General features: G+C 40.1%; 2 protein-coding genes across 5 annotated transcripts; both read right to left on the bottom strand.

The window, feature by feature from the left end:
• Positions 1 to 2,411: 2,411 nt before the first annotated feature.
• On the bottom strand, positions 2,412 to 5,853 carry LOC125014846 (endonuclease domain-containing 1 protein-like). 3 transcript variants are annotated; one of them, XM_047596321.1, is made up of 4 exons: positions 5,826 to 5,853; positions 5,344 to 5,400; positions 3,266 to 3,601; positions 2,412 to 2,993 (listed from the first exon to the last, which is right to left on the bottom strand). In XM_047596321.1, the coding sequence occupies exons 3-4, from the start codon at positions 3,590 to 3,592 to the stop codon at positions 2,415 to 2,417; spliced, it is 906 nt and encodes a 301-aa protein (XP_047452277.1). In that variant the 5' UTR covers positions 3,593 to 3,601; positions 5,344 to 5,400; positions 5,826 to 5,853; the 3' UTR covers positions 2,412 to 2,414. The 3 variants fall into 3 exon arrangements, with proteins under 3 accessions (XP_047452277.1, XP_047452287.1, XP_047452266.1); XM_047596331.1 differs by lacking the exon at positions 5,344 to 5,400; XM_047596310.1 differs by lacking the exons at positions 5,344 to 5,400; positions 5,826 to 5,853 and having other exon boundaries at positions 3,266 to 3,730.
• A 7,396-nt stretch (positions 5,854 to 13,249) lies between these two features.
• LOC125014835 (endonuclease domain-containing 1 protein-like) lies at positions 13,250 to 17,414 on the bottom strand. 2 transcript variants are annotated; one of them, XM_047596294.1, is made up of 3 exons: positions 17,346 to 17,414; positions 14,476 to 14,811; positions 13,250 to 14,216 (listed from the first exon to the last, which is right to left on the bottom strand). In XM_047596294.1, exons 2-3 carry the CDS (start codon positions 14,800 to 14,802, stop codon positions 13,626 to 13,628), a joined length of 918 nt encoding a protein of 305 aa, XP_047452250.1. In that variant the 5' UTR covers positions 14,803 to 14,811; positions 17,346 to 17,414; the 3' UTR covers positions 13,250 to 13,625. The 2 variants fall into 2 exon arrangements, with proteins under 2 accessions (XP_047452250.1, XP_047452241.1); XM_047596285.1 differs by lacking the exon at positions 17,346 to 17,414 and having other exon boundaries at positions 14,476 to 15,036.
• Between the last annotated feature and the right edge of the window lie 5,554 nt (positions 17,415 to 22,968).

Raw genomic sequence — 22,968 nt, 5'->3', positions numbered from 1 at the left:
TAAACTCACATCAGTGACACAATATAATTATTCATTCAGGAACATTAGGGGTTAATTTTTAAGAAAAATAGTTAGTCAAGGTTGTTATTTGTCATTGGTCAAGTATCAGGCCTATGTATAAAATGTTTTTTCATTTCATAATGTAACCAGGGTTAGTTAAACCCCAGTTAATTGTAGTTGCTTTGGAAATGTATTTTTATATGATCTATTTATGTTCTAAATGTTTCCCTCAAAATTAAATGCATGACTATTTTTCACAAGAGTGGAGCAGTAAAAACATCTTCTCCTATAAAAAAAAACTGTATATGTGTTACTGCCCCTTTAACAGAGGTGGCAGTTGTTGAGCCAAAAGCTGACAGGTGTGTGCATCGTACTTTAGCGCAAATCTTTGCAAGTCCACTGACCGATGCATGGTGCGTGTGTAGATGTGAGAAGAGAAAAAAGAGGAAAAGTTAGAATTGAAATGATAAAAAACTCAGAAGTCATGAAACTAAACGAGAAGAGACTATCAGCGAGCTGCGAGTTCGAGTAGGACGACGTAAACTGTGTAAACAATTGATTTCCCGGTGAGTAACGATCGATGTTTACATTAGCATGCTAATTTGCTATCAGAGTGCTAAACACTGAAAAAATGTATTAGTGTCAGAAGACTATGTTTTGTGCTTTATGAATCTTGTGTTGTTATTTTTATTACTGTGAGTGAAACTCTTGATAGTAGGCTTGGTGCAGGCTAATGTAATGCTGAATCAGTGTTAGGCCTCGGCAGAAACATTCATGCAGCTAAGCTAGTGAGTGTGTTGAGTTAAAATGGTGTTTTGTACTGTTGTGAATAGTAAAGTTAATGTAATTCATGTGAATAATATGAGTTATGTTAAAAAAAAGAGAGGGAGGGAAACAGTTATTTTTGAAATGTTTATGTGAATTCATGTTTTGGTTACTATGAGTTAAGATAGATATTAAAAATTCATGGAAATGGTAGTAGAAGAAAAGTGAAATTTACACTGAGAAGTAGTACATTTATTTATTTACATTCGAGTTGACCTTTTTATTATGGACTAAATGAGATCATTTTCCTGCATGGTTGTGTAGGCTGGTTTTTTTTGAGTCCTTCGCCTGGGTCCTCAGTCCTTGGTTCCTACCCTGTCATCCATCCCCATCTCCATCCCAGTGGCTACTTTCCCTTGGACGTGAGGTCATCCATATCTCCATCCACATCTTCATCTTCACCGTGATACTTACCATTGGACGTTCACTGTTAAAGAGGGCGGTAGGACTTTGAGTGCACTCGTTTTATTTTATTTATTTGGGCCCATTTTTCCATTTTTTTCCTAGTTTTTTATTCATTTGAACTTTTGGGACAGTTTGCTTTTCAGTACCTGAGATCTCAGAGGTTTTTGTTACTTGTATTTTATATATTTTTTTGGTATTTTGGGTTCAATTGTGGTTGAAAGATCTTTGTATAATATACCTCCTTTAAACTTTCAGTCTGTTGTGTGTTATTTGGGGTAGACATTACAGATCTAAATCAAAATGTAGTTGAGTAGATACCAGTAGTCTCCTCATCGAGTCTAGAGTTAGAGTTGGTCCTCATTTCCTGTTTGATATTAACCCTGTCTTAGAGTGACAGGTGCAGGGAGGGGTTACAATAAGTTTAAGTGCTCGTGTTAGTGTGTGTGTGTATATGTGTGTTGTTGAACTTTCTACATACTGAGGGTGGGTGTGAGTTTTTAACCAACGAGGCTGTTTGAGGGTTTTTATTGTAAAGTTTCCAACTAGAGTTGGAGTTAAAGCTTGAAATGCGACTGTAATTCAGGTAAAACAATTAAATATAACAAAATTTTTAAACCCTGGAGGATGAAATTAAGTCAATTTGAACACATTTAGATAAATGAATAAAGCACCTGCAGCAATACAAAGAAGTCATTTTTATTAACTCAAACCTTTGGCAGCGTTAGTTGATGACAATGTCACAACTTCCCCATCAGACGACATGTTAATATGTGTGAAACTCACATTTTTAACAAAGCTCTGTTTTCTATTGGAGATGTACATTGAGAAGTAAGACACTCTGAGACGTGGGTTTTCCTTGTGTCACTTTTATTTCAGGATCAAATACAGATTTCAACTGATCACACAGAGACACAAGCGTGTTTTCATCATCAACATTTGAATTTACTGTAGAGTCCAGATAAACAAATAGGTCAGCACAAAGCAGAGCTAGCTGTTATTCTGTTACTGGTAGTAGGAAAGGACATTCTGGGGACGGAGAGAGAATCGTGTTAGAGGTAGGAAAAGGAGGGTTTGAGGTTGGAGGAGGAGGTGAGTTTGATGAGGAGCTGAAAGCTGAAAGGAGAAGTTGGAGTTGGCAGAGTAACAGTGATAATATGAGCTATATATGGACATGTTCATGCATCTTAAGCCTTGTCTTTGCAGTTGCATTTAGAGTAAAGATCTGGGTAAACAGTAGCAACAGTTGTGTCAGAAGGACATTCTGTTTCAGGAAACACTTCAATCCCCAGCTCCTTGTGGAGACTCCCCAGAGTCTTAATATCCAGGTAATTGGATTCAGGTTCAGTGTTCTTGCCCCAGAATGCACTTGCTAGCCATTGTTTCTTTTCGCTGTTGTAGCAGCAGAATGCTGACCAGAGCATAGAAGGAATATTAACCCTGTTGTTGAGGGTTTTGCCGGTGCTGTGCAGTGCTCCAGTTACTACATAAGCTTCTTTATTACTGCAGTAATGATCCATAACACATTTGATACATTGTTCCATGTTCTTCCAGGTTCCACCATTGAAGTTTATGTTTTGTGGAACAATGTTGGTCAGAGTAAAGGTGGAAGTTTTTACAATTTGATTAAATCCATAACAGCATGGGAACAAATGGCCTTTATCATAACCTAACTTGTTTTCATAGTCCTTTTTCACAGCCTGGTTCTTATAGGTTTCCTGGTTATTTTCCGGTGCCATGCTGTTGTCGCCTTTTGTGTCCTCAAGCTGTAACAATTAAAAAGTAAATTACTCGTACAAGGTTGATCAAAGTAGATTGAATGTGAAGTTTAGACTTGGTTTCTCCAAATCATATAGTTTATTTGTTATAGTATTAGTCTACAGCAGAGTCAACCAATCTATAACTGGCTCTGTGAGCAGCTGTTGATTAGTTACATTAAGAGTTACATTATTACGTCAGCTTTCAGTTTAGTAGCATTGCAGCATCATTACAGTTTATTGGAACATGAATGAGTCAAAAATCAACCAAGAAAGCTCACCTGTGGTTCAATCATCCATGGGGAGGGTTTAGGTCTTTTGCCTTCATGATCCCCAATGTACTTTCCAGCAGAAAACACTGGGATCTTGTTCTTGGTGTCGTAAAGTGTCACAAAGGTTCTGGTGTTTCTGAAGGTCTGGCAAATAGGTTTGTATCTGTTCTGGTCCAGGATGTTTGCTCCCTCCAAGATTCCTGCGATATTTGGTGGATTTCCTTTGACAAAGATTTTTACACACTTTTCAATCATTTTCACCACTGTAGTTTCTGTGGGAGCGACGGACAGAAGGAGGAGAACAGCGAGGGGCAGGAGGGCCTTCAGTGAGGTCATGGTGGATCACTGTGAAAAATAAAAGACAAATCTGTGTGTTACAGTTTAAAGTTAAATGAAGTGATCAACTGAAAAGCCATGACTGTTCTCACTATATGCACTCTTTATTTGATGAAACTGTGGACCAGTCTCTATGAAGATGTGTTCATTATTATATTACTAGTCATGTGTTAGGAGATAAAAGACTGGAGCCAAATCTAATGAAACACATGGAAAGTTTGATAGATGGACAGATTCATCCCAAAAGAAAATGTTAATTCTCTCGTTTCAAGCAGTAATAAGTAAATCTAGCGACAGACTCGTTAACCCTTGCCTGCAATTTTGGGCACTGTTGCATATAGTCCACTCTAGTGGAAGCTATTGCATCATCGCATACAGACAAATCCCATTGGCTGGTCATTGTAATGGGAAAAAAATAGTCAGTGAAAACAAGATGGCCAACAGTCAGGGAGAAAGACCAAACACCTTGGCTATTTGGTTCCTACCTTCTATAAAAAGATACCATTGCAGGTAAAAAATATAATTACATTAAGTAACACCTAAGGTGACATATTATGTAAAGATTTTCCAAGTTTTGATTTTATATTTGGAGGAAACACACATTAATCATCTGTCCACTCAATTGTACATCATGCATCACTAGCTATGTTTCAACTTCAATGCAATGTCAATTACTATCAACGTTATTCTTGAAAATAATTCATATCCTATAGTGTTTTGGCTGTAAATCAACTTCTTGATGATTTAATGATGTAATTTGAGTTTTTTTCTATATATCCTTATATTCTGTAGAACTCAAAAAGACTCCGGCTTCCTCCCACCTCCAGAGACATGCACGTTAGGCTGATTGGTGACTCTATATTGACCCTAGGTGTGAGTGTGAGGGCGAATAGTTGTATGTCTCTGGGTTTTCTCTGTGATAGGCTGGCGACCTGTCCAGGGTGGACCCCACCTCTCACCCAATGCCAGCTGGGATAGGCTCCAGCAACCCCCGCGACCCTAGTGAGGATTAAGCGGTATGGAAGATGAGATGAAGAGTGTCAGAAATGTCTGGAAAGCTAAGGACAACCAGTTTGAGGGAGACCTGCCTCCTTTCTTAGGAAAGAGCAAGATGAATGTTAAGGGAGCAGGTGTAATAGATTTTTTCATGCAGGATATGATCGATGACATTGACTTCATGCAATTATTAATTATTATTAATATTATCAAAATTTCGTTTCATCCCTCGATATTGAAATGTTGGGAATGTTTTATTTAAGATTGTAAAGTTTACTACATCTTTGACCATTTGCAGGAGTAAGACATTTAATATAACCATTCCTTATTTTTATAATTTATTCAATTCCATCTACCTTAAAAATGTGTTGTTGTTTTACATTGTCTGGAAAACAAGAAAAGAGATTCTTTGGAGCACTGACTTCTCCAAAAGGATCTCTTTCTATGCAGGGGAGACTCTACCATTGACTTTACATTACTTTAGCAAAACATTGAAGTTGTAATTTGTTGCACAAATCTTAGTGCTGTAGCAAGTTTCCATTTACCTCATGTTCCACACAGGTGTAGTAAACCTGTGTACACTGTGTCAAATTATGTTGTTTAAATGTCAAAATCAATCCCAAACATTCTCATGATATATTTTTTAACCTTTTTTTTTTTTTTTTTTTTTTTTTTTTAATGAATGTATTTATTTCTCACAGGACTACAGAGCAACCAGTCGCTTTTTAGGAAATGAGGAGATGAACTGGACAAACCTGAGACCTGAGGGAAATAACTTCTCAATCAACCAGAGCAGCACGGAAGAGAACGCACTGAGAAGTGAGAGTTAAAGAAACAAAATCAGCTGGTCAAACCTAAACAGTGGACTTTCCCTTCAGCTAAGGCATCTTAGAAACTCTCTAGGCTTCTCACACTCTCAAACTCTCGTTAACACCCACAAACACTCTGAACTGAACTGAACCTGCCTCAAGTTGAAAAGGACATTCAAACATCTCTGATTCACACATTCACATAAAATGCACAGGTAGCACAGCCCTTCACAACCCTTTTCTTTGGCTGTTTGAAAAACTTCAAATTAAAAAAACACTAAACACAGACGTTCAGAAGCAATACAGTGACTCAACACATATTCTTGATATAACTTGTCTGCCAGTGCATCAGAGACGACAGAACGTGAAACAGCAACTTGTAAAGTCCTTAGATGAGACTAAGTTAACTTCATAGTTAGCCTACTCACCGTGACGGAGGCTGCAGGTAAAGCAGAGTGATGCTCCTTCAGATGTTGGATTCTTCCACCTAATTTATAGCCACAGAGTTTGAGGCAGCTTGCCCGTTTTGGCTTCTATTAACTGTGACCAGATAGGCAAATGCCCCTTATCCAATCCAATGACACACATTTTAAAAGACAGCCTCCCCTGACAAAGAGATCATGTGTTTTGAATGTCTGATAGTCAAATTACAGCTTAATAGTTTCATCTGTCTGTTTTTAGTGTACTCCAACCTCTCTGTTGTTGAGGTGAATGAATAGTTTACACTGTGTGGTGAACCCTCTATGCTGTATAACATGGAAGGATCCTGTTTTCTACTGTCGACCTTCAGGCCTGTTGGTATTACTGTGTTCATTTCATTAACAAAGACGTGTTGTCAAAGTGTTTGTGTCTTTTTCAGTAAAACCAGACGAAACTGGAGTGTTATTTGAATATCAGACTGTCTGTCTGCCTGACTGTCTGTCTGACCGTGCATTCATCTCTCTCATTGGGCTGGATAAGGGCTCAGTTCACGGTAGCTACCAAAACTCTCAAACTGCTTAAGCCCTGCGGTTACAAATTAGGTGAAAGAACACAACATATGAAGTAGCATCACTCTGATATTTATGCTGCCTCCATCACGGTCAAAAGTCTTTGAGTTCATCAAATTATTTTGTAAAAGAGGTAAGGGCACCTTCTATAAACCTAAAAGAAGAAAATATGTCAGTGTCCAAAGATATGGAAGTAACTGTAGACTATATAAGGTGATTTACAATGACTCAGGTTATTGCTCTTTCTTTTAATGGTATTAAAACAGTACTACATTTCTTTTGGGCACTTGATGATAAAGTTGCATTTGCATGTCTATTATGAATAGATGTGATCTTTACTGTCACGTTTCAGTCTACAGATGTCCTGGGCCTTTACCTGCCGGCGTCTGTGTGTAGCCATGTCATTCTGAAGTTAAAACTTTTCAGTAAGAGAAAAAAATTCAGCAAGATGTAAAGGAAGAACTCACAGCTGAAACAAATAACCTGTCTCTGAAAAGTGAGACATAATGCACAGGACACATGTGGTACCATCGTGTCATGTGGTCTACAGATCTGTCTGAAGAGCTTTAAAGGATTAATAAATTATGAGCAGATTGGCACAAGATGAGACTGTCTGGCGCATTTGGAGGTATGTCAGGAAAAAAACTTTCAGACGCTCTGGATAGTTTAATTAAAGATACAGATGCAAAGACAGTTCAGCAGATATTTGGTGCATTCGTTAGTTCGTGAGAGACAGACAACCCTTCACACACCTACGACCAACTTACAATCGTCTGGAGTGGTTTTGAATATCAGACATTCTGTTAGTACGGGCTGACTGTCTTTCAAGCGTGCGTCTCGGTCATTGGGCTGGATAAGGGACGTTTGCCTATCTGATCTCACTTAACAAAACTATCAAGCTGCCACAAGCCCTGTGACTGAAAATTAGGTGAAACAACACGATATCTGAAGCAGCATCAGGCACCAGGAAGACTCAGCACCACCTCTGTTTCATACACAGACTATGGATTGTTGTGATAATAGAAAACATTTCACAGTGAATGTAGAAAGGAAGATGACAGGTGACTCACTCTCTTCCAAGCAGGACATCTACAACACCAACCTAGCCAGCAGAGAATTAGAAATGACCCGACCCTCTGTAATCTCTAAGCGTAACACCACCATTCCTAAACCTGACCTCTAACCCTAACACCACCCTTCCTAACCCTAACCCGTCCCTAACCCTAAACTCTAACCCTAACACCACCCTTCCTAACCCTAACCCATCTCTAACCCTAAACTCTAAGACCTAAGACCACCCTTCCTAACCCTAACCCTAAACTCTAAGACCTAACACCAACCTTCCTAACCCTGCCCCCTAACCCTAACACTTAACACCACCCTTCCTAAGCATCACACAGTGTCTTCATTCTCCTGACACAAGGGAGGAGTTCCCAGAAGCCTCCAGGTCCACAACACTAGAGTCGTGGACAGTTTCATCCACCAGGCTTTTATTTATTTTACTTTTCATGTATATCTTTTGTCACGTATAGTTTCTATGTGTGTGTATTTCTATCAGTGTGAGTCTGACAAAAACACAGCGTCTTGTGTAGAGACATGGCAGAACCATTAATCAGGTTGACTTGATGGCACAGTGCTGTGTTGGTCAACACTGATACCTCATAGAAAGAAGATTCTGGGTTTGGAACACATCAGCCTTTCCATAGTTTCCATGTTCTCCGTGTTTCTGTGTGGGTTCTCTCTGGGTACTCCTACTTCCTCCCACCATCCCTCTTGCTCAAGAGGAGGAGTAATAATGGCTGGGATATGCTCTAGACCCTCACGACCCTCTAGAGGACAAGTGGTTACAGAAAATGAACAAATGAATGAATGAATACGATCCGTGCAGGCACATATGTGAACTCTATGCAAAAAGGCCCAAGCAGCCTTGAAGCTTTAAACTCAGAACCAACTTGCTGAGAGGTTGATGTGATAACCACTCTGACACCACCTGTCCTAACCTGTAACAGAAATTAGACTTTTACAGCTATTTTTACATCGATCAGGCCTAACATCATGACCTCCTTCCTGATATTGTATAGGTCTCCTTTTTACCTGCAACCCAGTTGTCACTCATCAGAGAATGGACATGGGCCTTCTGAGGGTGTCCTGTGGTGTCTGGCTACCGGATGTTGTTAGTGGGAGGGTCTTTGGGTCTTATGAGTTGAGGGGAGGGGCCTCTGTGGATCTGCTGCACAAGGTGTTGTGATGTTATCCTTGTTTTTTGAGTTGACCGTCTTAGTGTGTGTGCCCATGTCATTGCTGATGCCTGGTCTGATACAGGATCCTACAGTAGATCCAGACAGATGGAACCAGGGAAGGTTTCTCTGTCCAGATGAACTCCTTTCTGCTCAATTTCTCCTCTCAGTGTCAAAGACTGAGCTCTCACACTTCATCACATGCTGGTTAGAACCAAGGCAATTGCCCAGTTTGTCCATCCGCTTGTGACAGCTCTCAGTTGATAAGGTTTCATCCCACAAGACTTAAAATGTTGAAGATGCAGACACTCAAATAAAAAAACAAAAACAAAACAGAAACAGTGTCCACACACATATGAACATAGGTATGTTTTTAAAAGTGGTGTTTTATCCCATAGGACTTGAACGCACCAGATCATTTTCCAGCTTCTAAATGTGATCTGATCTCCCTGATAACATATGTTGAAGTCAAACTGAGGACAAAGTGAGTTGAGGAGCTTTAACCTCCACTACCTCCCTGGTTAGCAGGATGAAGGCGCCCTCTTATGGTCTTCATCACATTTCACAACAGATCAGAGACATGTCTTCAAGAGACATTGAGTTCTTACAGCATTAATAACTGATGTCAGTGTTCAGAATTGTTCTCTCTTTAAGTTAAATAAGATAAAAAGCAACCTCCATTAGTTAATAGCTTAAAAGCAATGATTTACTGACCCCTACTGGTCTAAAGTATTTACTGAAGTCAACCAGTTTTCATTGAGCTCAGAGTACAACAGTCACTGGTTTATTTTCTTCTGGGGGTTCCCTCTTCCTGTGGTCTCCCTGGTTTGGGTGCGCCAGGGGCATGGGGCCGGCACCTTGGCCCCCCTGCTAGGATAACCCGTCCCTGGTTGTGCGCTGGGCCGGTGCCTGTCTGTGGGGGCTTTGCTGGGCTCCCGGGGGGGTCCTCTCGGCTGGAGAAGTGTCTCTGGCCGCCCTGCTGTGACTGGGGTGTGCTGGGGGTATGGGCGGCCGCTCTGGCCTGCACCGGCTTGTGCTCGCTTGGTCGGTCTGGGGGTGTTCGTTGTCACTCGCCATGTGCGCTGGGGTGTGGCGTGCCCCGTGGCTACGGTGGGAGGTGTAGCACTGCCCTCCCTGCCACACAAGGTCACTACACTCAATAATAGTCTGAGTGAAGTTTCCCATGTTTGTGTTTCAGGTATTCTAGGTGCTACAGACCACAATGATGTTATGTGACTGAGGTGATGTTCTTCCACTGGTCTCAGCAACAGTTGATTTGATTTGAAATGTTGTTTTCTCATGATGTCCCTGTTCACCTGAATTCACCCTGTAGGACAATAAAGTACTTGTGTGTGTCAAGATTCAGAGTTTTTTTGTTTTATTCTTGTGTAACTGTAGAACTGATGAGTAGAATGAGCCTCCCTCAGCTCCAACTCTGTAACACAACTAATCTAACACGGACATATGAGGTTCCCTTCCCTCAGTGATGTGGTTCTACTTAATTAACATTTTACTTACAGCACAATACAAATAAGATATGCAGCATTCATGGCAGTGAGACCACAAATGACCCAGGTAGAACAGTGCATAGAGTTTCTATGTCTGTCTGTTAGTCTGGACATATTTTACATGAACTAGAACGTGGAGCCAAGACACAATGAATCATTTTGAAGATCAGTCATCAGATCATTTACTAAAACAGAACCTGAGTCTAATATTTAACATTTATCAGCCTACTCAGTGTTTACTCTGTTAGAATTTAATTTAATTTAAATTTATTGTGTGTCAGTAGCAATTCAAACTGCCTCAAGAAGTTTTGTTGAAATCAGGGTGTGTTACTCAGACGTCAACTGTAGCTGTGTGTGTGTGTGTGTGTGTGTGTGTGTGTGTGTGTGTGACACACCTCACATTCTGGAAACACCTTAGTGTAATCATTACAATCAGTGCCTGACTTTGTGTGACTGTCAATATTTTGACTGTAAGTGTCAGTAGAGCGACATGGTTCTGCTCCAATGCAAACTGATGACAGAGGAGTTCAAGTACTAACCTGAGTTTCAGATGGTTATCTAAGTGGGAAGTACACAACACTGCTGTTGTGTATGCGTTCAGATGCTAAGAGGCTACTAAGTTAGACTGTTTGCAGGAGATGTTGAGCTATAAAGGAACTTTTTATTTGTAGACTTTCCTGAGTAACCTGCCCGCTCCTCAGATATCTGGACCATATATACAAGACATTCTTGGTTTCTGGTTTTGGTTATAAACATTTAATGTATAAACATTTAATGTACCTGCAAAAGAAGTGAAGCATTGGTGTTCCTCTGGGGTCAATTTGACCCCAAGCTGTTCTAGCTGTGTAAAGGTTGTCTGCTTGTTAGAGAAGATCTGGATGAAAGATTTTCAAGACACACTAAGTCTAAAACTGAAAGTTCCACCTGATGGTGGCGCTAGAGGAACGGTCGTATCATCACCAAAACCAGTAGGGTCCTTGTGGTCATTAATGTTGTCACTAAATCTGAGAAGATTTGTATGAAGACTTTACAAAGCACATTCATTCTAATTTAGACACTTGGCCCGATGGTGGCGCTAGAGGAAAGGTCAACCCACTGGTAGGTTTCATTATCAAGGGCTTATTTACATATTCAACAAGTAAACAAAGTGCCTCAAATGAAAAGTTTCATGTAAATCATTCTCTGGAGGTAAATATCCCCTGTGGTCAGTCTGTAAAATGTGTTAGTAATCATCTCATCTTCTACTCCCTCTTATCCTCACTAGGGTCGCGGGGGTTCCTGGAGCCTTTGACAGATGTCATCAGGCAAGAGGTGGGGTCCACCCTGGACAGGTCTCCAGCCTATCACAGCGATAACACAGAGACAAACAACGAGTCACACTCACACTCACACCTAGAGTCAATTTAGAGTCAGCAATCAGCCTAACGAGCATGTCTTTGGAGGTGGGAGGAAGCCGGAGAAAACCCATACGGACACAAGGAGAACATGCAAACTCCATTTAGAAAGGCCCGAGCTGAACGTTGGTAATAACATTTATAGGCCTGTTAATGGAGAAAATAAGACTTTTATTTATCATAGCACATCCACCACACTAGAGAATATCCCCTCAGATGCAGCAAAGATGCCGCCCATGATTTGAATTGGCCAGACTCTCTCTAAAAACTGTTATTTACTGCCTCCTACTGGTCAGAGGTTCCTACTGCAGTCAACCAGTTTTCATTGAGCTCAGAATAAAACTGTCACTGGTTTATTTTCTGATGAACTTCTGAATCGATGTGTCTGGAAATAACATGAGTATAACAGTATTATATTGATTTCTTGTTATATTTATTGTGTATTTATTAAATGTGTTACATGTTCCATTGTTGAACTGAACTGAATTGTATATTTTTTGTCATGTTTCACTTTTCCAAACAAAGCATCAAGTCTTAATATATTAAAATACCAGAGAAGTCAAGGTTGTGTGTTTATTGGAGGACTTGGGATTGTTAACTGTGTGTCTACAGCATTGCTGCAGTCAACACTCTCCCAGGGCAACACAATCATTCTCTAAAAGTCTCTTTATATTCAGTTGAAAGTCATCTGTCTGTCACCATGTGGCCAGTGTGTTTGCCGTTTGTGTGAAAGCAAGAGTCCACTTCTCAGCACATGTGTATCAGCCATAATCCAGATGTTTGTTTGAATTTAATCATTGACTCAGTTTCTATGACAACATGAACTCTGGATGTTTGAATCCAACCAAAGAAAAGAGACTCGTTTAGTTTGAAAGTTGTCAAATGTGTTGGAGGAACACAATATTTATCACACATCTTTGTAGCAGTTCATCAGCAGTGAGCGCCCTCTGGTGGTGAGAGGACACAGCTGGCAAAGCAGCAGATGATGGAGAAAGAATGAAATCATCTTTGTTTTCTAAACAGCTTCTGCACAAAAACACAATCTGTAACTACTGACTCACTCTGACAGTCTAGAATATTGGTTGAAATGATCCTTTAAATCAGAGGTCCTCATTTACCAGGTCATGGCCCAGAACCAGACAACAAACCATTTACTACTGGACCATGAGGAGACAATATGATCCTGGAATCTCCCTGAATGATCAACACATCATTGTAGTTTATCTGTGCTGCGGACTCACCACCAGGGGGCGCTCACTGACCAGAGATGTCGAGTTGACTCCATTATAACCACATTTATTAAACTCACATCAGTGACACAATATAATTATTCATTCAGGATCATTAGGGGTTAATTTTTAAGAAAAATATTAAAAGTTGTTATTTGTCATTGTTCAAGTATCGGGCCTATGTATAAAATGTTTTTTTATTTTATAAGTTTAAGTGCTTGTGATAGTGTGTGTGTGTATATGTGTGTTGTTGAACTTTCTACATGCTGAGGGTGGGTGTGAGTTTTTAACCAACGAAGCTGTTTGAATAAAACACCTGCAGCAACACAAAGAAGTCATTTTTATTAACTCAAACATTTGGCAGCGTTAGTTGATGACAATGTCACAACTTCCCCATCAGACGACATGTTAATATGTGTGAAACTCACATTTTTAACAAAGCTCTGTTTTCTATTGGAGATGTACATTGAGAAGTAAGACACTCTGAGACGTGGGTTTTCCTTGTGTCACTTTTATTTCAGGATCAAATACAGATTTCAACTGATCACACAGAGACACAAGTGTGTTTTCATCATCAACATTTGAATTTACTGTAGAGTCCAGATAAACAAATAGGTCAGCACAAAGCAGAGCTCGCTGTTATTCTGTTACTGGTAGTAGGAAAGGACATTCTGGGGACGGAGAGAGAATCGTGTTAGAGGGAGGAAAAGGAGGGTTTGAGGTTGGAGGAGGAGGTGAGTTTGATGAGGAGCTGAAAGCTGAAAGTATACACGAGCTATGTACTGATATGTTAATGCATCTTTAAGCCTTTCTGATGTTGTTTCTGCTGTAATCTCATAATCATTTGATAGTTACAGTAGGAGTCGTACGCCTACGGTGGGCAGTTGCAGTTAGAGTTAAGATTTTTATAAACGTTGGTGACAGTTGTTTTGAGAGGACATTCTGTTTTAGGAAACACTTCAGTTTTTTCCCCCAGTTCCTTGTGGAGGTCATGCAGAGTCTTAGTTGGCAGGTATTTGTCTTTAGGTTTAATGTTCTCACCCCAGTGTGCACTCGCTAGCCATTTCTTCTCTTTGCTGTTGTAGCAGCAGAATGCTGACCAGAGCATAGAAGGAATATTAATCTTGTTTTTGAGGGTGTTGGTAGTGCTGGGCTGTGCTCCAATTACTACAAAACCTTCTATTTTATTATTGTTATTAATGCAGTATTTATCCATAACACATTTGATGCATTGTTCCATCTTGTTCCAGGTTCCCTGGTTGAATTTGTCTATTTGTGGAACAATGTTGGTCAGAGTAAAGGTGGAATTTTTTTCAATTTGATCATATCCATAAGAGCTTGGGAACAAATGACCTCTATCATAACCTTGCTTGTTTTTGTAGTCGGTGTTCCCAGCCTGGTGGTTGTAGGTTTTCTTTTCATTGTCTCGTATCATGTTTTTGTTGCCCTTTGTGTCCTCAAGCTGTAACAATTAAAAAGTAAATTACTCATACAAGTTGATCAAAGTAGATCGAATGTGAAGTTTAGACTTGGTTTCTCCAAATCATATAGTTTATTTGTTCTAGTATTAGTCTACAGCAGAGTCAGCTAGTCTATAACTGTCTCTGTGAGCAGCTGTTGATTAGTTACATTAATACAACAGCTTTCAGTTTAGTAGCATTGCAGCATCATTACAGTTTATTGGAACATGAATGAGTCAAAAACCAACCAAGAAAACTCACCTGTGGTTCAATCATCCATGGGGAGGGGTTAGGTCTGGTGCCTTCATGATCCCCTCTGTACTTTACAGCAGAAAACACTGGGATCTTGTTGTTGGTGTCGTAAAGTGTCACAAAGGTTCTGGTGTCTTCAAAGGTCTGGCAAATAGGTTTGTATCTGTTCTGGTCCAGGATCTTCCCTCCCTCCAAGATTCCTGCGATATGTGGTGGATTTCCATTGACAAAGAATCCATCACACTCTGATATTGTGGTCACCACTTCAGTTTCTGTGGGAGCGACGGACAGAAGGAGGAGAACAGCGAGGGGCAGGAGGGCCTTCAGTGAGGTCATGGTGGATCACTGTGAAAAATAAAAGACAAATCTGTGTGTTACAGTTTAAAGTTAAATGAAGTGATCAACTGAAAAGCCATGACTGTTCTCACTATATGCACTCTTTATTTGATGAAACTGTGGACCAGTCTCTATGAAGATGTGTTCATTATTAATTACTAGTCATGTGTTAGGAGATAAAAGACTGGAGCCAAATCTAATGAAACACATGGAAAGTTTGATAGATGGACAGATTCATCCCAAAAGAAAATGTTAATTCTCTCGTTTCAAGCAGTAATAAGTAAATCTAGCGACAGACTCGTTAACCCTTGCCTGCAATTTTGGGCACTGTTGCATATAGTCCACTCTAGTGGAAGCTATTGCATCATCGCATACAGACAAATCCCATTGGCTGGTCATTGTAATGGGAAAAAAATAGCCAGTGAAAACAAGATGGCCGACAGTCAGGGAGAAAGACCAAACACCTTGGCTATTTGGTTCCTACCTTCTATAAAAAGATACCATTTCAGGTAAAAAATATAATTACATTAAGTAACACCTAAGGCGACATATTATGTAAAGATTTTCCAAGTTTGGATTTTATCTTTGGAGGAAACGCAGATTAATCATCTGTCCACTCAATTGTACATCATGCATCACTAGCTATGTTTCAACTTCAATGCGATGTCAATTACTACCAACGTTATTCTTGAAAATAATTCATATCCTATAGTGTTTTGGCTGTAAATCAACTTCTTGATGATTTTATGATGTAATTTGAGTTTTTTTCTATATATCCTTATATTCTGTAGAACTCAAAAAGACTCCGGCTTCCTCCCACCTCCAAAGACATGCTCGTTAGGCTGATTGGTGACTCTATATTGACCCTAGGTGTGAGTGTGAGGGCGAATAGTTGTATGCCTCTATGTTTTCTCTGTGATAGGCTGGCGACCTGTCCAGGGTGGACCCCACCTCTCACCCAATGCCAGCTGGGATAGGCTCCAGCAATAGAGCAATAGAGCAATAGAGCAATAGAGCAGCAATAGAGCTCAAACAGAGGCCTACAGAGTAGTAGAGGAACCACCATTCTAACAGAATACCATATTACAACTGTATAACTAAATTACAACTATACCTATATAACTACCATGTTATTACATTGATGTTTTTTACAGTACAAAATGCATGAAGTACACTTGAGTGGTCAGATAAATATTTCTTTATAGAATAAAGGATGTATAAAAACACTTCGTAAAAAAAATCCTGACTGAGTTTATCATAATTCATGCATGAAAGGATTAACCTGTTCCAGTTACTTAACACAGGGCTTCAGTTTCAAGAATCTGCAATTAAGTTTTAAAAATCTACTACGTAACTGTCAGCTGTCAAGGACTTCATGTAAATCTTCATTCTGGATAAGAAAACCAAACATTAGCGCTGTCTGCTGTGACACATGGATAACTGTAGGCAGAGTTAACACACACACACAACAGAAGAAGAGATGCTCATGATGTTTCAATATCTTCTTCATGCAATTATGAATTATTATTAATATTATCAAAACTTTGTTTCATCCCTCGATATTGAAATGTTGGGAATGTTTCATTTAAGTTTTTTTTAAGTTTAATACCTCTTTGACCATTTGCAGGAGTAAAAATTTTAATATAACCATTCCTTATCTTTATAATTTATTCAATTCCATCTACCTTAAGAATGTGTTGTTGTTGTTTTACATTGTCTGGAAAACAAGAAAAGAGATTCTTTGGAGCACTGACTGCTCGAAAGAATCTCTTTCTATGCAGGGGAGACTCTACCATTGACTTTACATTACTTTAGCAAAACATTGAAGTTGTAATTTGTTGCACAAATCTAAAGTTTCCATTTACCTCATGTTCCGCACAGGTGTAGTAAACCTGTGTACACTGTGTGAAATTATGTTGTTTAAATGTCAAAATCAGTCCCAAACATTCTCATGATATTTTTTTTAATCTTTTTTTTTTTTTTAATAAATGTATTTATTTCTCACAGGACTACAGAGCAACCAGTCACTTTTTAGGAAATGAGGAGATGAACTGGACAAAACTGAGACCTGAGGGAAATAACTTCTCAATCAACCAGAGCAGCACTGAAGAGAACGCACTGAGAAGTGAGAGTTAAAGAAACAAAATCAGCTGGTCAAACCTAAACAATGGACTTTCCCTTCAGCTAAGGCATCTTACAAACTCTCTAGGCTTCTCACACTCTCAAACTCTCATTAACACCAACAAACACTCTGAACTGAACTGAACCTGCTTCAAGTTAAAAAGGACATTCAAACATCTCTGATTCACACATTCACATGAAATTCAAAGGTAGCACAGCCCTTCACAACCCTTTTCTTTGGCTGTTTGAAAAACTTCAAATTAAAAAAACACTAAACACAGACGTTCAGAAGCAATACAGTGACTCAACACATATTCTTGATATAACTTGTCTGCCAATGCATCAGAGACGACAGAATGTGAAACAGCAACTTGTAAAGTCCTTAGATGAGACTAAGTTAACTTCATAGTTAGCCTACTCACCGTGATGGAGGCTGCAGGTAAAGCAGAGTGATGCTCCTTCAAATGTTGGATTCTTCCACCTAATTTATAGCCACAGAGTTTGAGGCAGCTTGCCCGTTTTGGCTTCTATTAACTGTGACCAGATAGGCAAATGCCCCTTATCCAATCCAATGACACACATTTTAAAAGACAGCCTCCCCTGACAAAGAGATCATGTGTTTTGAATGTCTGATAGTCAAATTACAGCTTAATAGTTTCATCTGTCTGTTTTATAGTCTACTCCAACCTCTCTGTTGTTGAGGTGAATGAATAGTTTACACTGTGTGGTGAACCCTCTATGCTGTATAACATGGAAGGATCCTGTTTTCTACTGTCGACCTTCAGGCCTTTTGGTATTACTGTGTTCATTTCATTAACAAAGACGTGTTGTCAAAGTGTTTGTGTCTTTTTCAGTAAAAACAGACGAAACTGGAGTGTTATTTGAATATCAGACTGTCTGTCTGCCTGACTGTCTGTCTGACCGTGCATTCATCTCTCGCATTGGGCTGGATAAGGGCTCAGTTCACGGTAGCTACCAAAACTATCAAACTGCCATAAGCCCTGCGGTTACAAATTAGGTGAAAGAACACAACATATGAAGTATCATCACTCTGATAATTATGTTGCCTCCATCAAGGTCAAAAGCCTTTGAGTTCATCAAATTATTTTGTAAAAGAGGTAAGGGCACCTTCTATAAACCTAAAAGAAGAAAATATGTCAGTGTCCAAAGATATGGAAGTAACTGTAGACTATATAAGGTGATTTACAATGACTCAGGTTATTGCTCTTTCTTTTAATGGTATTAAAACAGTACTACATTTCTTTTGGGCACTTGATGATAAAGTTGCATTTGCATGTCTATTATGAATAGATGTGATCTTTACTGTCACATTTTAGTCTACAGTTGTCCTGGGCCTTTACCTGCCGGTGTCTGTGTGTAGCCATGTCATTCTGAAGTTGAAACTTTTCAGTAAGAGAAAAAAATTCAGCAAGATGTAAAGGAAGAATTCACAGCTGAAACAAATAACCTGTCTCTGAAAAGTGAGACATAATGCACAGGACACATGTGGTACCATCGTGTCATGTGGTCTACAGATCTGTCTGAGGAGCTTTAAAGGATTAATAAATTATGAGCAGATTGGCACAAGATGAGACTGTCTGGTGCATTTGGAGGTATGTCAGGAAAAAAACTTCCAGACGCTCTGGATAGTTTAATTAAAGATATAGATGCAAAGACAGTTCAGCAGATATTTGGTGCATTCGTTAGTTCGTGAGAGACAGACAACCCTTCACACACCTACGACCAACTTACAATCATCTGGAGTGGTTTTGAATATCAGACATTCTGTTAGTACAGGCTGACTGTCTTTCAAGCGTGCGTCTCTGTCATTGGGCTGGATAAGGGACGTTTGCCTGATCTCAGTTAACAAAACTATCAAGCTGCCACAAGCCCTGGAACTGAAAATTAAGTGAAACAACACAATATCTGAAGCAGCATCAGGCACCAGGAAGACTCAGCACCACCTCTGTTTCATACACACAGTGTTGTGATAATGGAAAACATTTCACAGTGAATGTCGAAAGGAAGATGACAGGTGACTCACTCTCTTCCAAGCAGGACATCTACAACACCAACCTAGCCAGCACAGAATTAGAAATGACCTGACCCTCTGTAATCTCTAAGCGTAACACCACCCTTCCTAAACCTGACCTCTAACCCTAACACCACCCTTCCTAACCCTAACCCTTCCTAACCCTAAACTCTAACCCTAACACCACCCTTCCTAACCCTAACCCTTCCTAACCCTAAACTCTAACCCTAACACCACCCTTCCTAACCCTGCCCCCTAACCCTAACACTTAACACCACCCTTCCTAAGCATCACACAGTGTCTTCATTCTCCTGACACAAGGGAGGAGTTCCCAGAAGCCTCCAGGTCCACAACACTAGAGTCGTGGACAGTTTCATCCACCAGGCTTTTATTTATTTTACTTTTTATGTATATCTTTTGTCACGTATAGTTTCTATGTGTGTGTATTTCTATCAGTGTGAGTCTGACAAAAACACAGCGTCTTGTGTAGAGACATGGCAGAACCATAAATCAGGTTGACTTGATGGCATATTGCTGTGTTGGTCAACATTGATACCTCATAGAAAGAAGATTCTGGGTTTGGAACACATCAGCCTTTCCATAGTTTCCATGTTCTCCCTGTTTCTGTGTGGGTTCTCTCTGGTTACTCCTACTTCCGCCCACCATCCCTCTTGCTCAAGAGGAGGAGTAATAACAGCTGGGATATGCTCTAGCCCCTCACGACCCTCTAGAGGACAAGTGGTTACAGAAAATGAACAAATGAATGAATGAATACGATCCGTGCAGGCACATATGTGAACTCTATGCAAAAAGGCCCAAGCAGCCTTGAAGCTTTAAACTCAGAACCAACTTGCTGAGAGGTTGATGTGATAACCACTCTGACACCACCTGTCCTAACCTGTAACAGAAATTGGACTTTTACAACTATTTTTACATCGATCAGGCCTAACATCATGACCTCCTTCCTGATATTGTGTAGGTCTCCTTTTTACCCACAACCCAGTTGTCACTCATCAGAGAATGGACATGGGCCTTCTGAGCGTGTCCTGTGGTGTCTGGCTACCGGATGTTGTTAGTGGGAGGGTCTTTGGGTCTTATGAGTTGAGGGGAGGGGCCTCTGTGGATCTGCTGCACAAGGTGTTGTGATGTTATCCTTGTTTTTTGAGTTGTTCTTACACTTAGAGTGTCTTAGTGTGTGTGCCTGTGTCATTGCTGATGCCTGGTCTGATACAGGATCCTTCAGTAGATCCAGACAGATGGAACCAGAGAAGGTTTCTCTGTCCAGATGAACTCCTTTCTGCTCCATTTCTCCTTTCAGTGTCAAAGACTGAGCTCTCACACTTCATCACATGCTGGATAGTCATGTTCAAAATGCAGATATGAAAGAAACATTAGGACAGAGGGAATCTGCTCCAATTACTGAATCACCCTCAGTCTCATTCTGATCATCCAGACAGTCCCCCTCTAGTGTCTGGGGGGGGGGGGGGGGGGGGGGGGGGGGGCTTCATTGAGCTCAGAGTAAAACAGTCACTGGTTTATTTTCTGATAATCTTCAGCTTTGGAAGTGATGTCTGGAAGTAATATTTCTCCATTCTTTTAATTGTTTGAATTATTCAATTGAATGGAATTTTATTGTTTGTTTATTGTTTCAATCAACAGTCTTCATATTTCGACTCAAATATAAGACTCAGTAATTTCAATAAAACACTGACGACACACTGTAATGACATCACTTGACAAGATGATGGCGCTATAAGATAATTAACAAAAAGCTGCTGACTGTCAAACTTGATCCAGCAGGTTTCTTCTTGGACGTGTTTAAATTTTCTTTGGTGAGCAGCTGTGAACATGGAGCCTTTAAATCAAACCCATGTGTCACTGGCACATCACTACTAAAGGAGTTACCATGGTAACGGCTCTACTCATACAAGTGGATGGAAGGCAGGAACCCACGAGACAAGAACCAATCAGACACATTTACTTCGTGCATATTCATTCTAAACATAGCTAAACGTTGTAGGGACACTGAATCACCGTCATTTTGGCCTCAGTAGTTGGCTGATGGGAGGAGCTGCATTGTTAACTTTTCTTCTGCTCATATTTCACCTGGGAACTGAAGAGGCTCTCAACCAATTGCAGGGAAGCTGCTTCGTGATTGGCTCAGCAGTGATAGGGGCGGGTCCTACTCCTTACATGAGGCTTAGATTGACAGGTCTGGTGTGGCGCTCTGTGTGAAATGGTGACTGTAGAGACAAGTCCTCTATCACTGAAAGAGTTGATTGAAAGATAACGTCTCCTGCCTTCATTTATCCCTTTATGGAAATGTGTTGGATTCATGTTGATGTTTAGTTAAAGACATTTGAAATTTGTGGAGGAAACTTAAAAAGTCTATAAAAAAATGTCTGATCAGCCAAAGATGTTGCGACCACCCTGCAGTACCTCTACAGACACTCCAGTGTCCAAAGATCCCCTGTTGAAGACTTGAGTAAATGTGAATTTAGAGATGATAGAAAATATTCTGTAATTTAGTTTTACAGCTAAAATGGTACCTGTAAAGTCTGCAACACAGAAACAAGTGGTAGAAGAACAAGGAAACAGAGAATCATGTGACTGCTGCTGCATGAATCACCACGGTGGCGTCCTCTGCTCTAAAACAGGTTTCTCCACTGCTCCACTATCACACTGTAAATCACAGAGTAATTTACATTTTACAGTACAATTCAAATACAATTTGTTCTGCAGCCTGCATGGCGTTGAGAAGCGACCACAAATGATGCAGGTAGAACAGTACATACAGTTTCTATGTCTGAACGTATTTTATATAAATTAGAACATGGAATCAAGACACAATAAATCAGTCATCAAATCATTTACTAAAACAGATTCAGAGATGTAATATTTAACATTTATCAGCCTACTCAGTGTTAGAATTCAGTTTAATTTAATTTATTGTGTGTCAGTAACAATTCAAACTGTCTCAAGAAGCTTTGTTGAAGCCAGAGATCAGCTGTAGTTGTGTGTGTGCAGGAGGACAAAGAGACACGCTTCAATGCTATATCATATTCAGAGGTGGCTACTCTGGAAAATACTTCACACCCACAGTCCTGTATTATATTATATTCCTACAGTGAGTACCGTTACCTATTCCTCCTCAGGGCCTGAATGTGTTGCTAACTGTAATGTTCTTGTTTCTGTAGCTTGTATCTACAAGAACAGTGAGTTGTTTGAGTTGCAGCACTGACGCCGCGTAGCTTCTCTCGGTACCGATTCAAAGAACATTAACGATGGCACAACGTATTGTCATCTTTGTGTTCACACTGGTGCTCATCGTGAGCCTCTGTGTCGGAGAATATCTGCTGGTTTCAGCAGGGTTAGTACTCGTGGTGATGGTGGTGATTTATGACTAATTCGTTTCCCGTATTTCAGGTTGACCTCGGCGTCAAAGTTTAGGCAGCATGTGGAACCGGACTTATTGAATTTTGAGAAACCAAACGAATTTGAACAAAGATTCATACAAACCCACCGTCCTCATGGGAAGAAAGCTGCCTTTGGCACCTAGACGAATGGCGAAAACTCGACAATGTACAAATGTGTGTTTAAACAGGATGAACGCTGCGTGATTGCGTTGCCAAACCGTGTGCCAACGATACATTTGGTCCGCATTGTTGAAGCTGTGCGCTGGAGAATCGACTGACGCAAACTCGTAATCAACAACAATCTACGATCCCTGGACATAAGAGCAGCCTGTGAGTGTTCATCACGACCTGTAAGACCTTAGTTGTACACGCTTTACATGTGGGATAAAACTTTGAATCAAACCCCACGAATCTGAGATATCGACAAGAACAACAACAACAACAAACAAGAACAACAAACAACAAGAACAAGAACAACAACAACAAACAACAACAACAGCAACAACAACTCCTCTGCTGCTCTCTGAGTGGCAGTGGTGCGTAAAACACCACAGGTAACACATACTGATGTTTCCTAATGGTGCTGATGTAACGTGT

The sequence above is a fragment of the Mugil cephalus genome, chromosome 1, assembly GCF_022458985.1.
Source record: "Mugil cephalus isolate CIBA_MC_2020 chromosome 1, CIBA_Mcephalus_1.1, whole genome shotgun sequence".
NCBI classification, from domain to species: domain Eukaryota; kingdom Metazoa; phylum Chordata; class Actinopteri; order Mugiliformes; family Mugilidae; genus Mugil; species Mugil cephalus.
This window is presented reverse-complemented; position numbering and strand designations above follow the sequence as displayed.

What these genes read in the sequence shown, in the direction of transcription:
- LOC125014846 (XM_047596321.1), bottom strand. Translation starts at nt 3,592, where the DNA reads ATGACCTCACTGAAGGCCCTCCTGCCCCTCGCTGTTCTCCTCCTTCTG. An exon ending in CATGGATGATTGAACCACAG is followed by an intron (nt 2,994 to 3,265) that starts GTGAGCTTTCTT and finishes TAATTGTTACAG; the next exon opens with CTTGAGGACACAAAAGGCGA.
- LOC125014835 (XM_047596294.1), bottom strand. Translation starts at nt 14,802, where the DNA reads ATGACCTCACTGAAGGCCCTCCTGCCCCTCGCTGTTCTCCTCCTTCTG. An exon ending in CATGGATGATTGAACCACAG is followed by an intron (nt 14,217 to 14,475) that starts GTGAGTTTTCTT and finishes TAATTGTTACAG; the next exon opens with CTTGAGGACACAAAGGGCAA.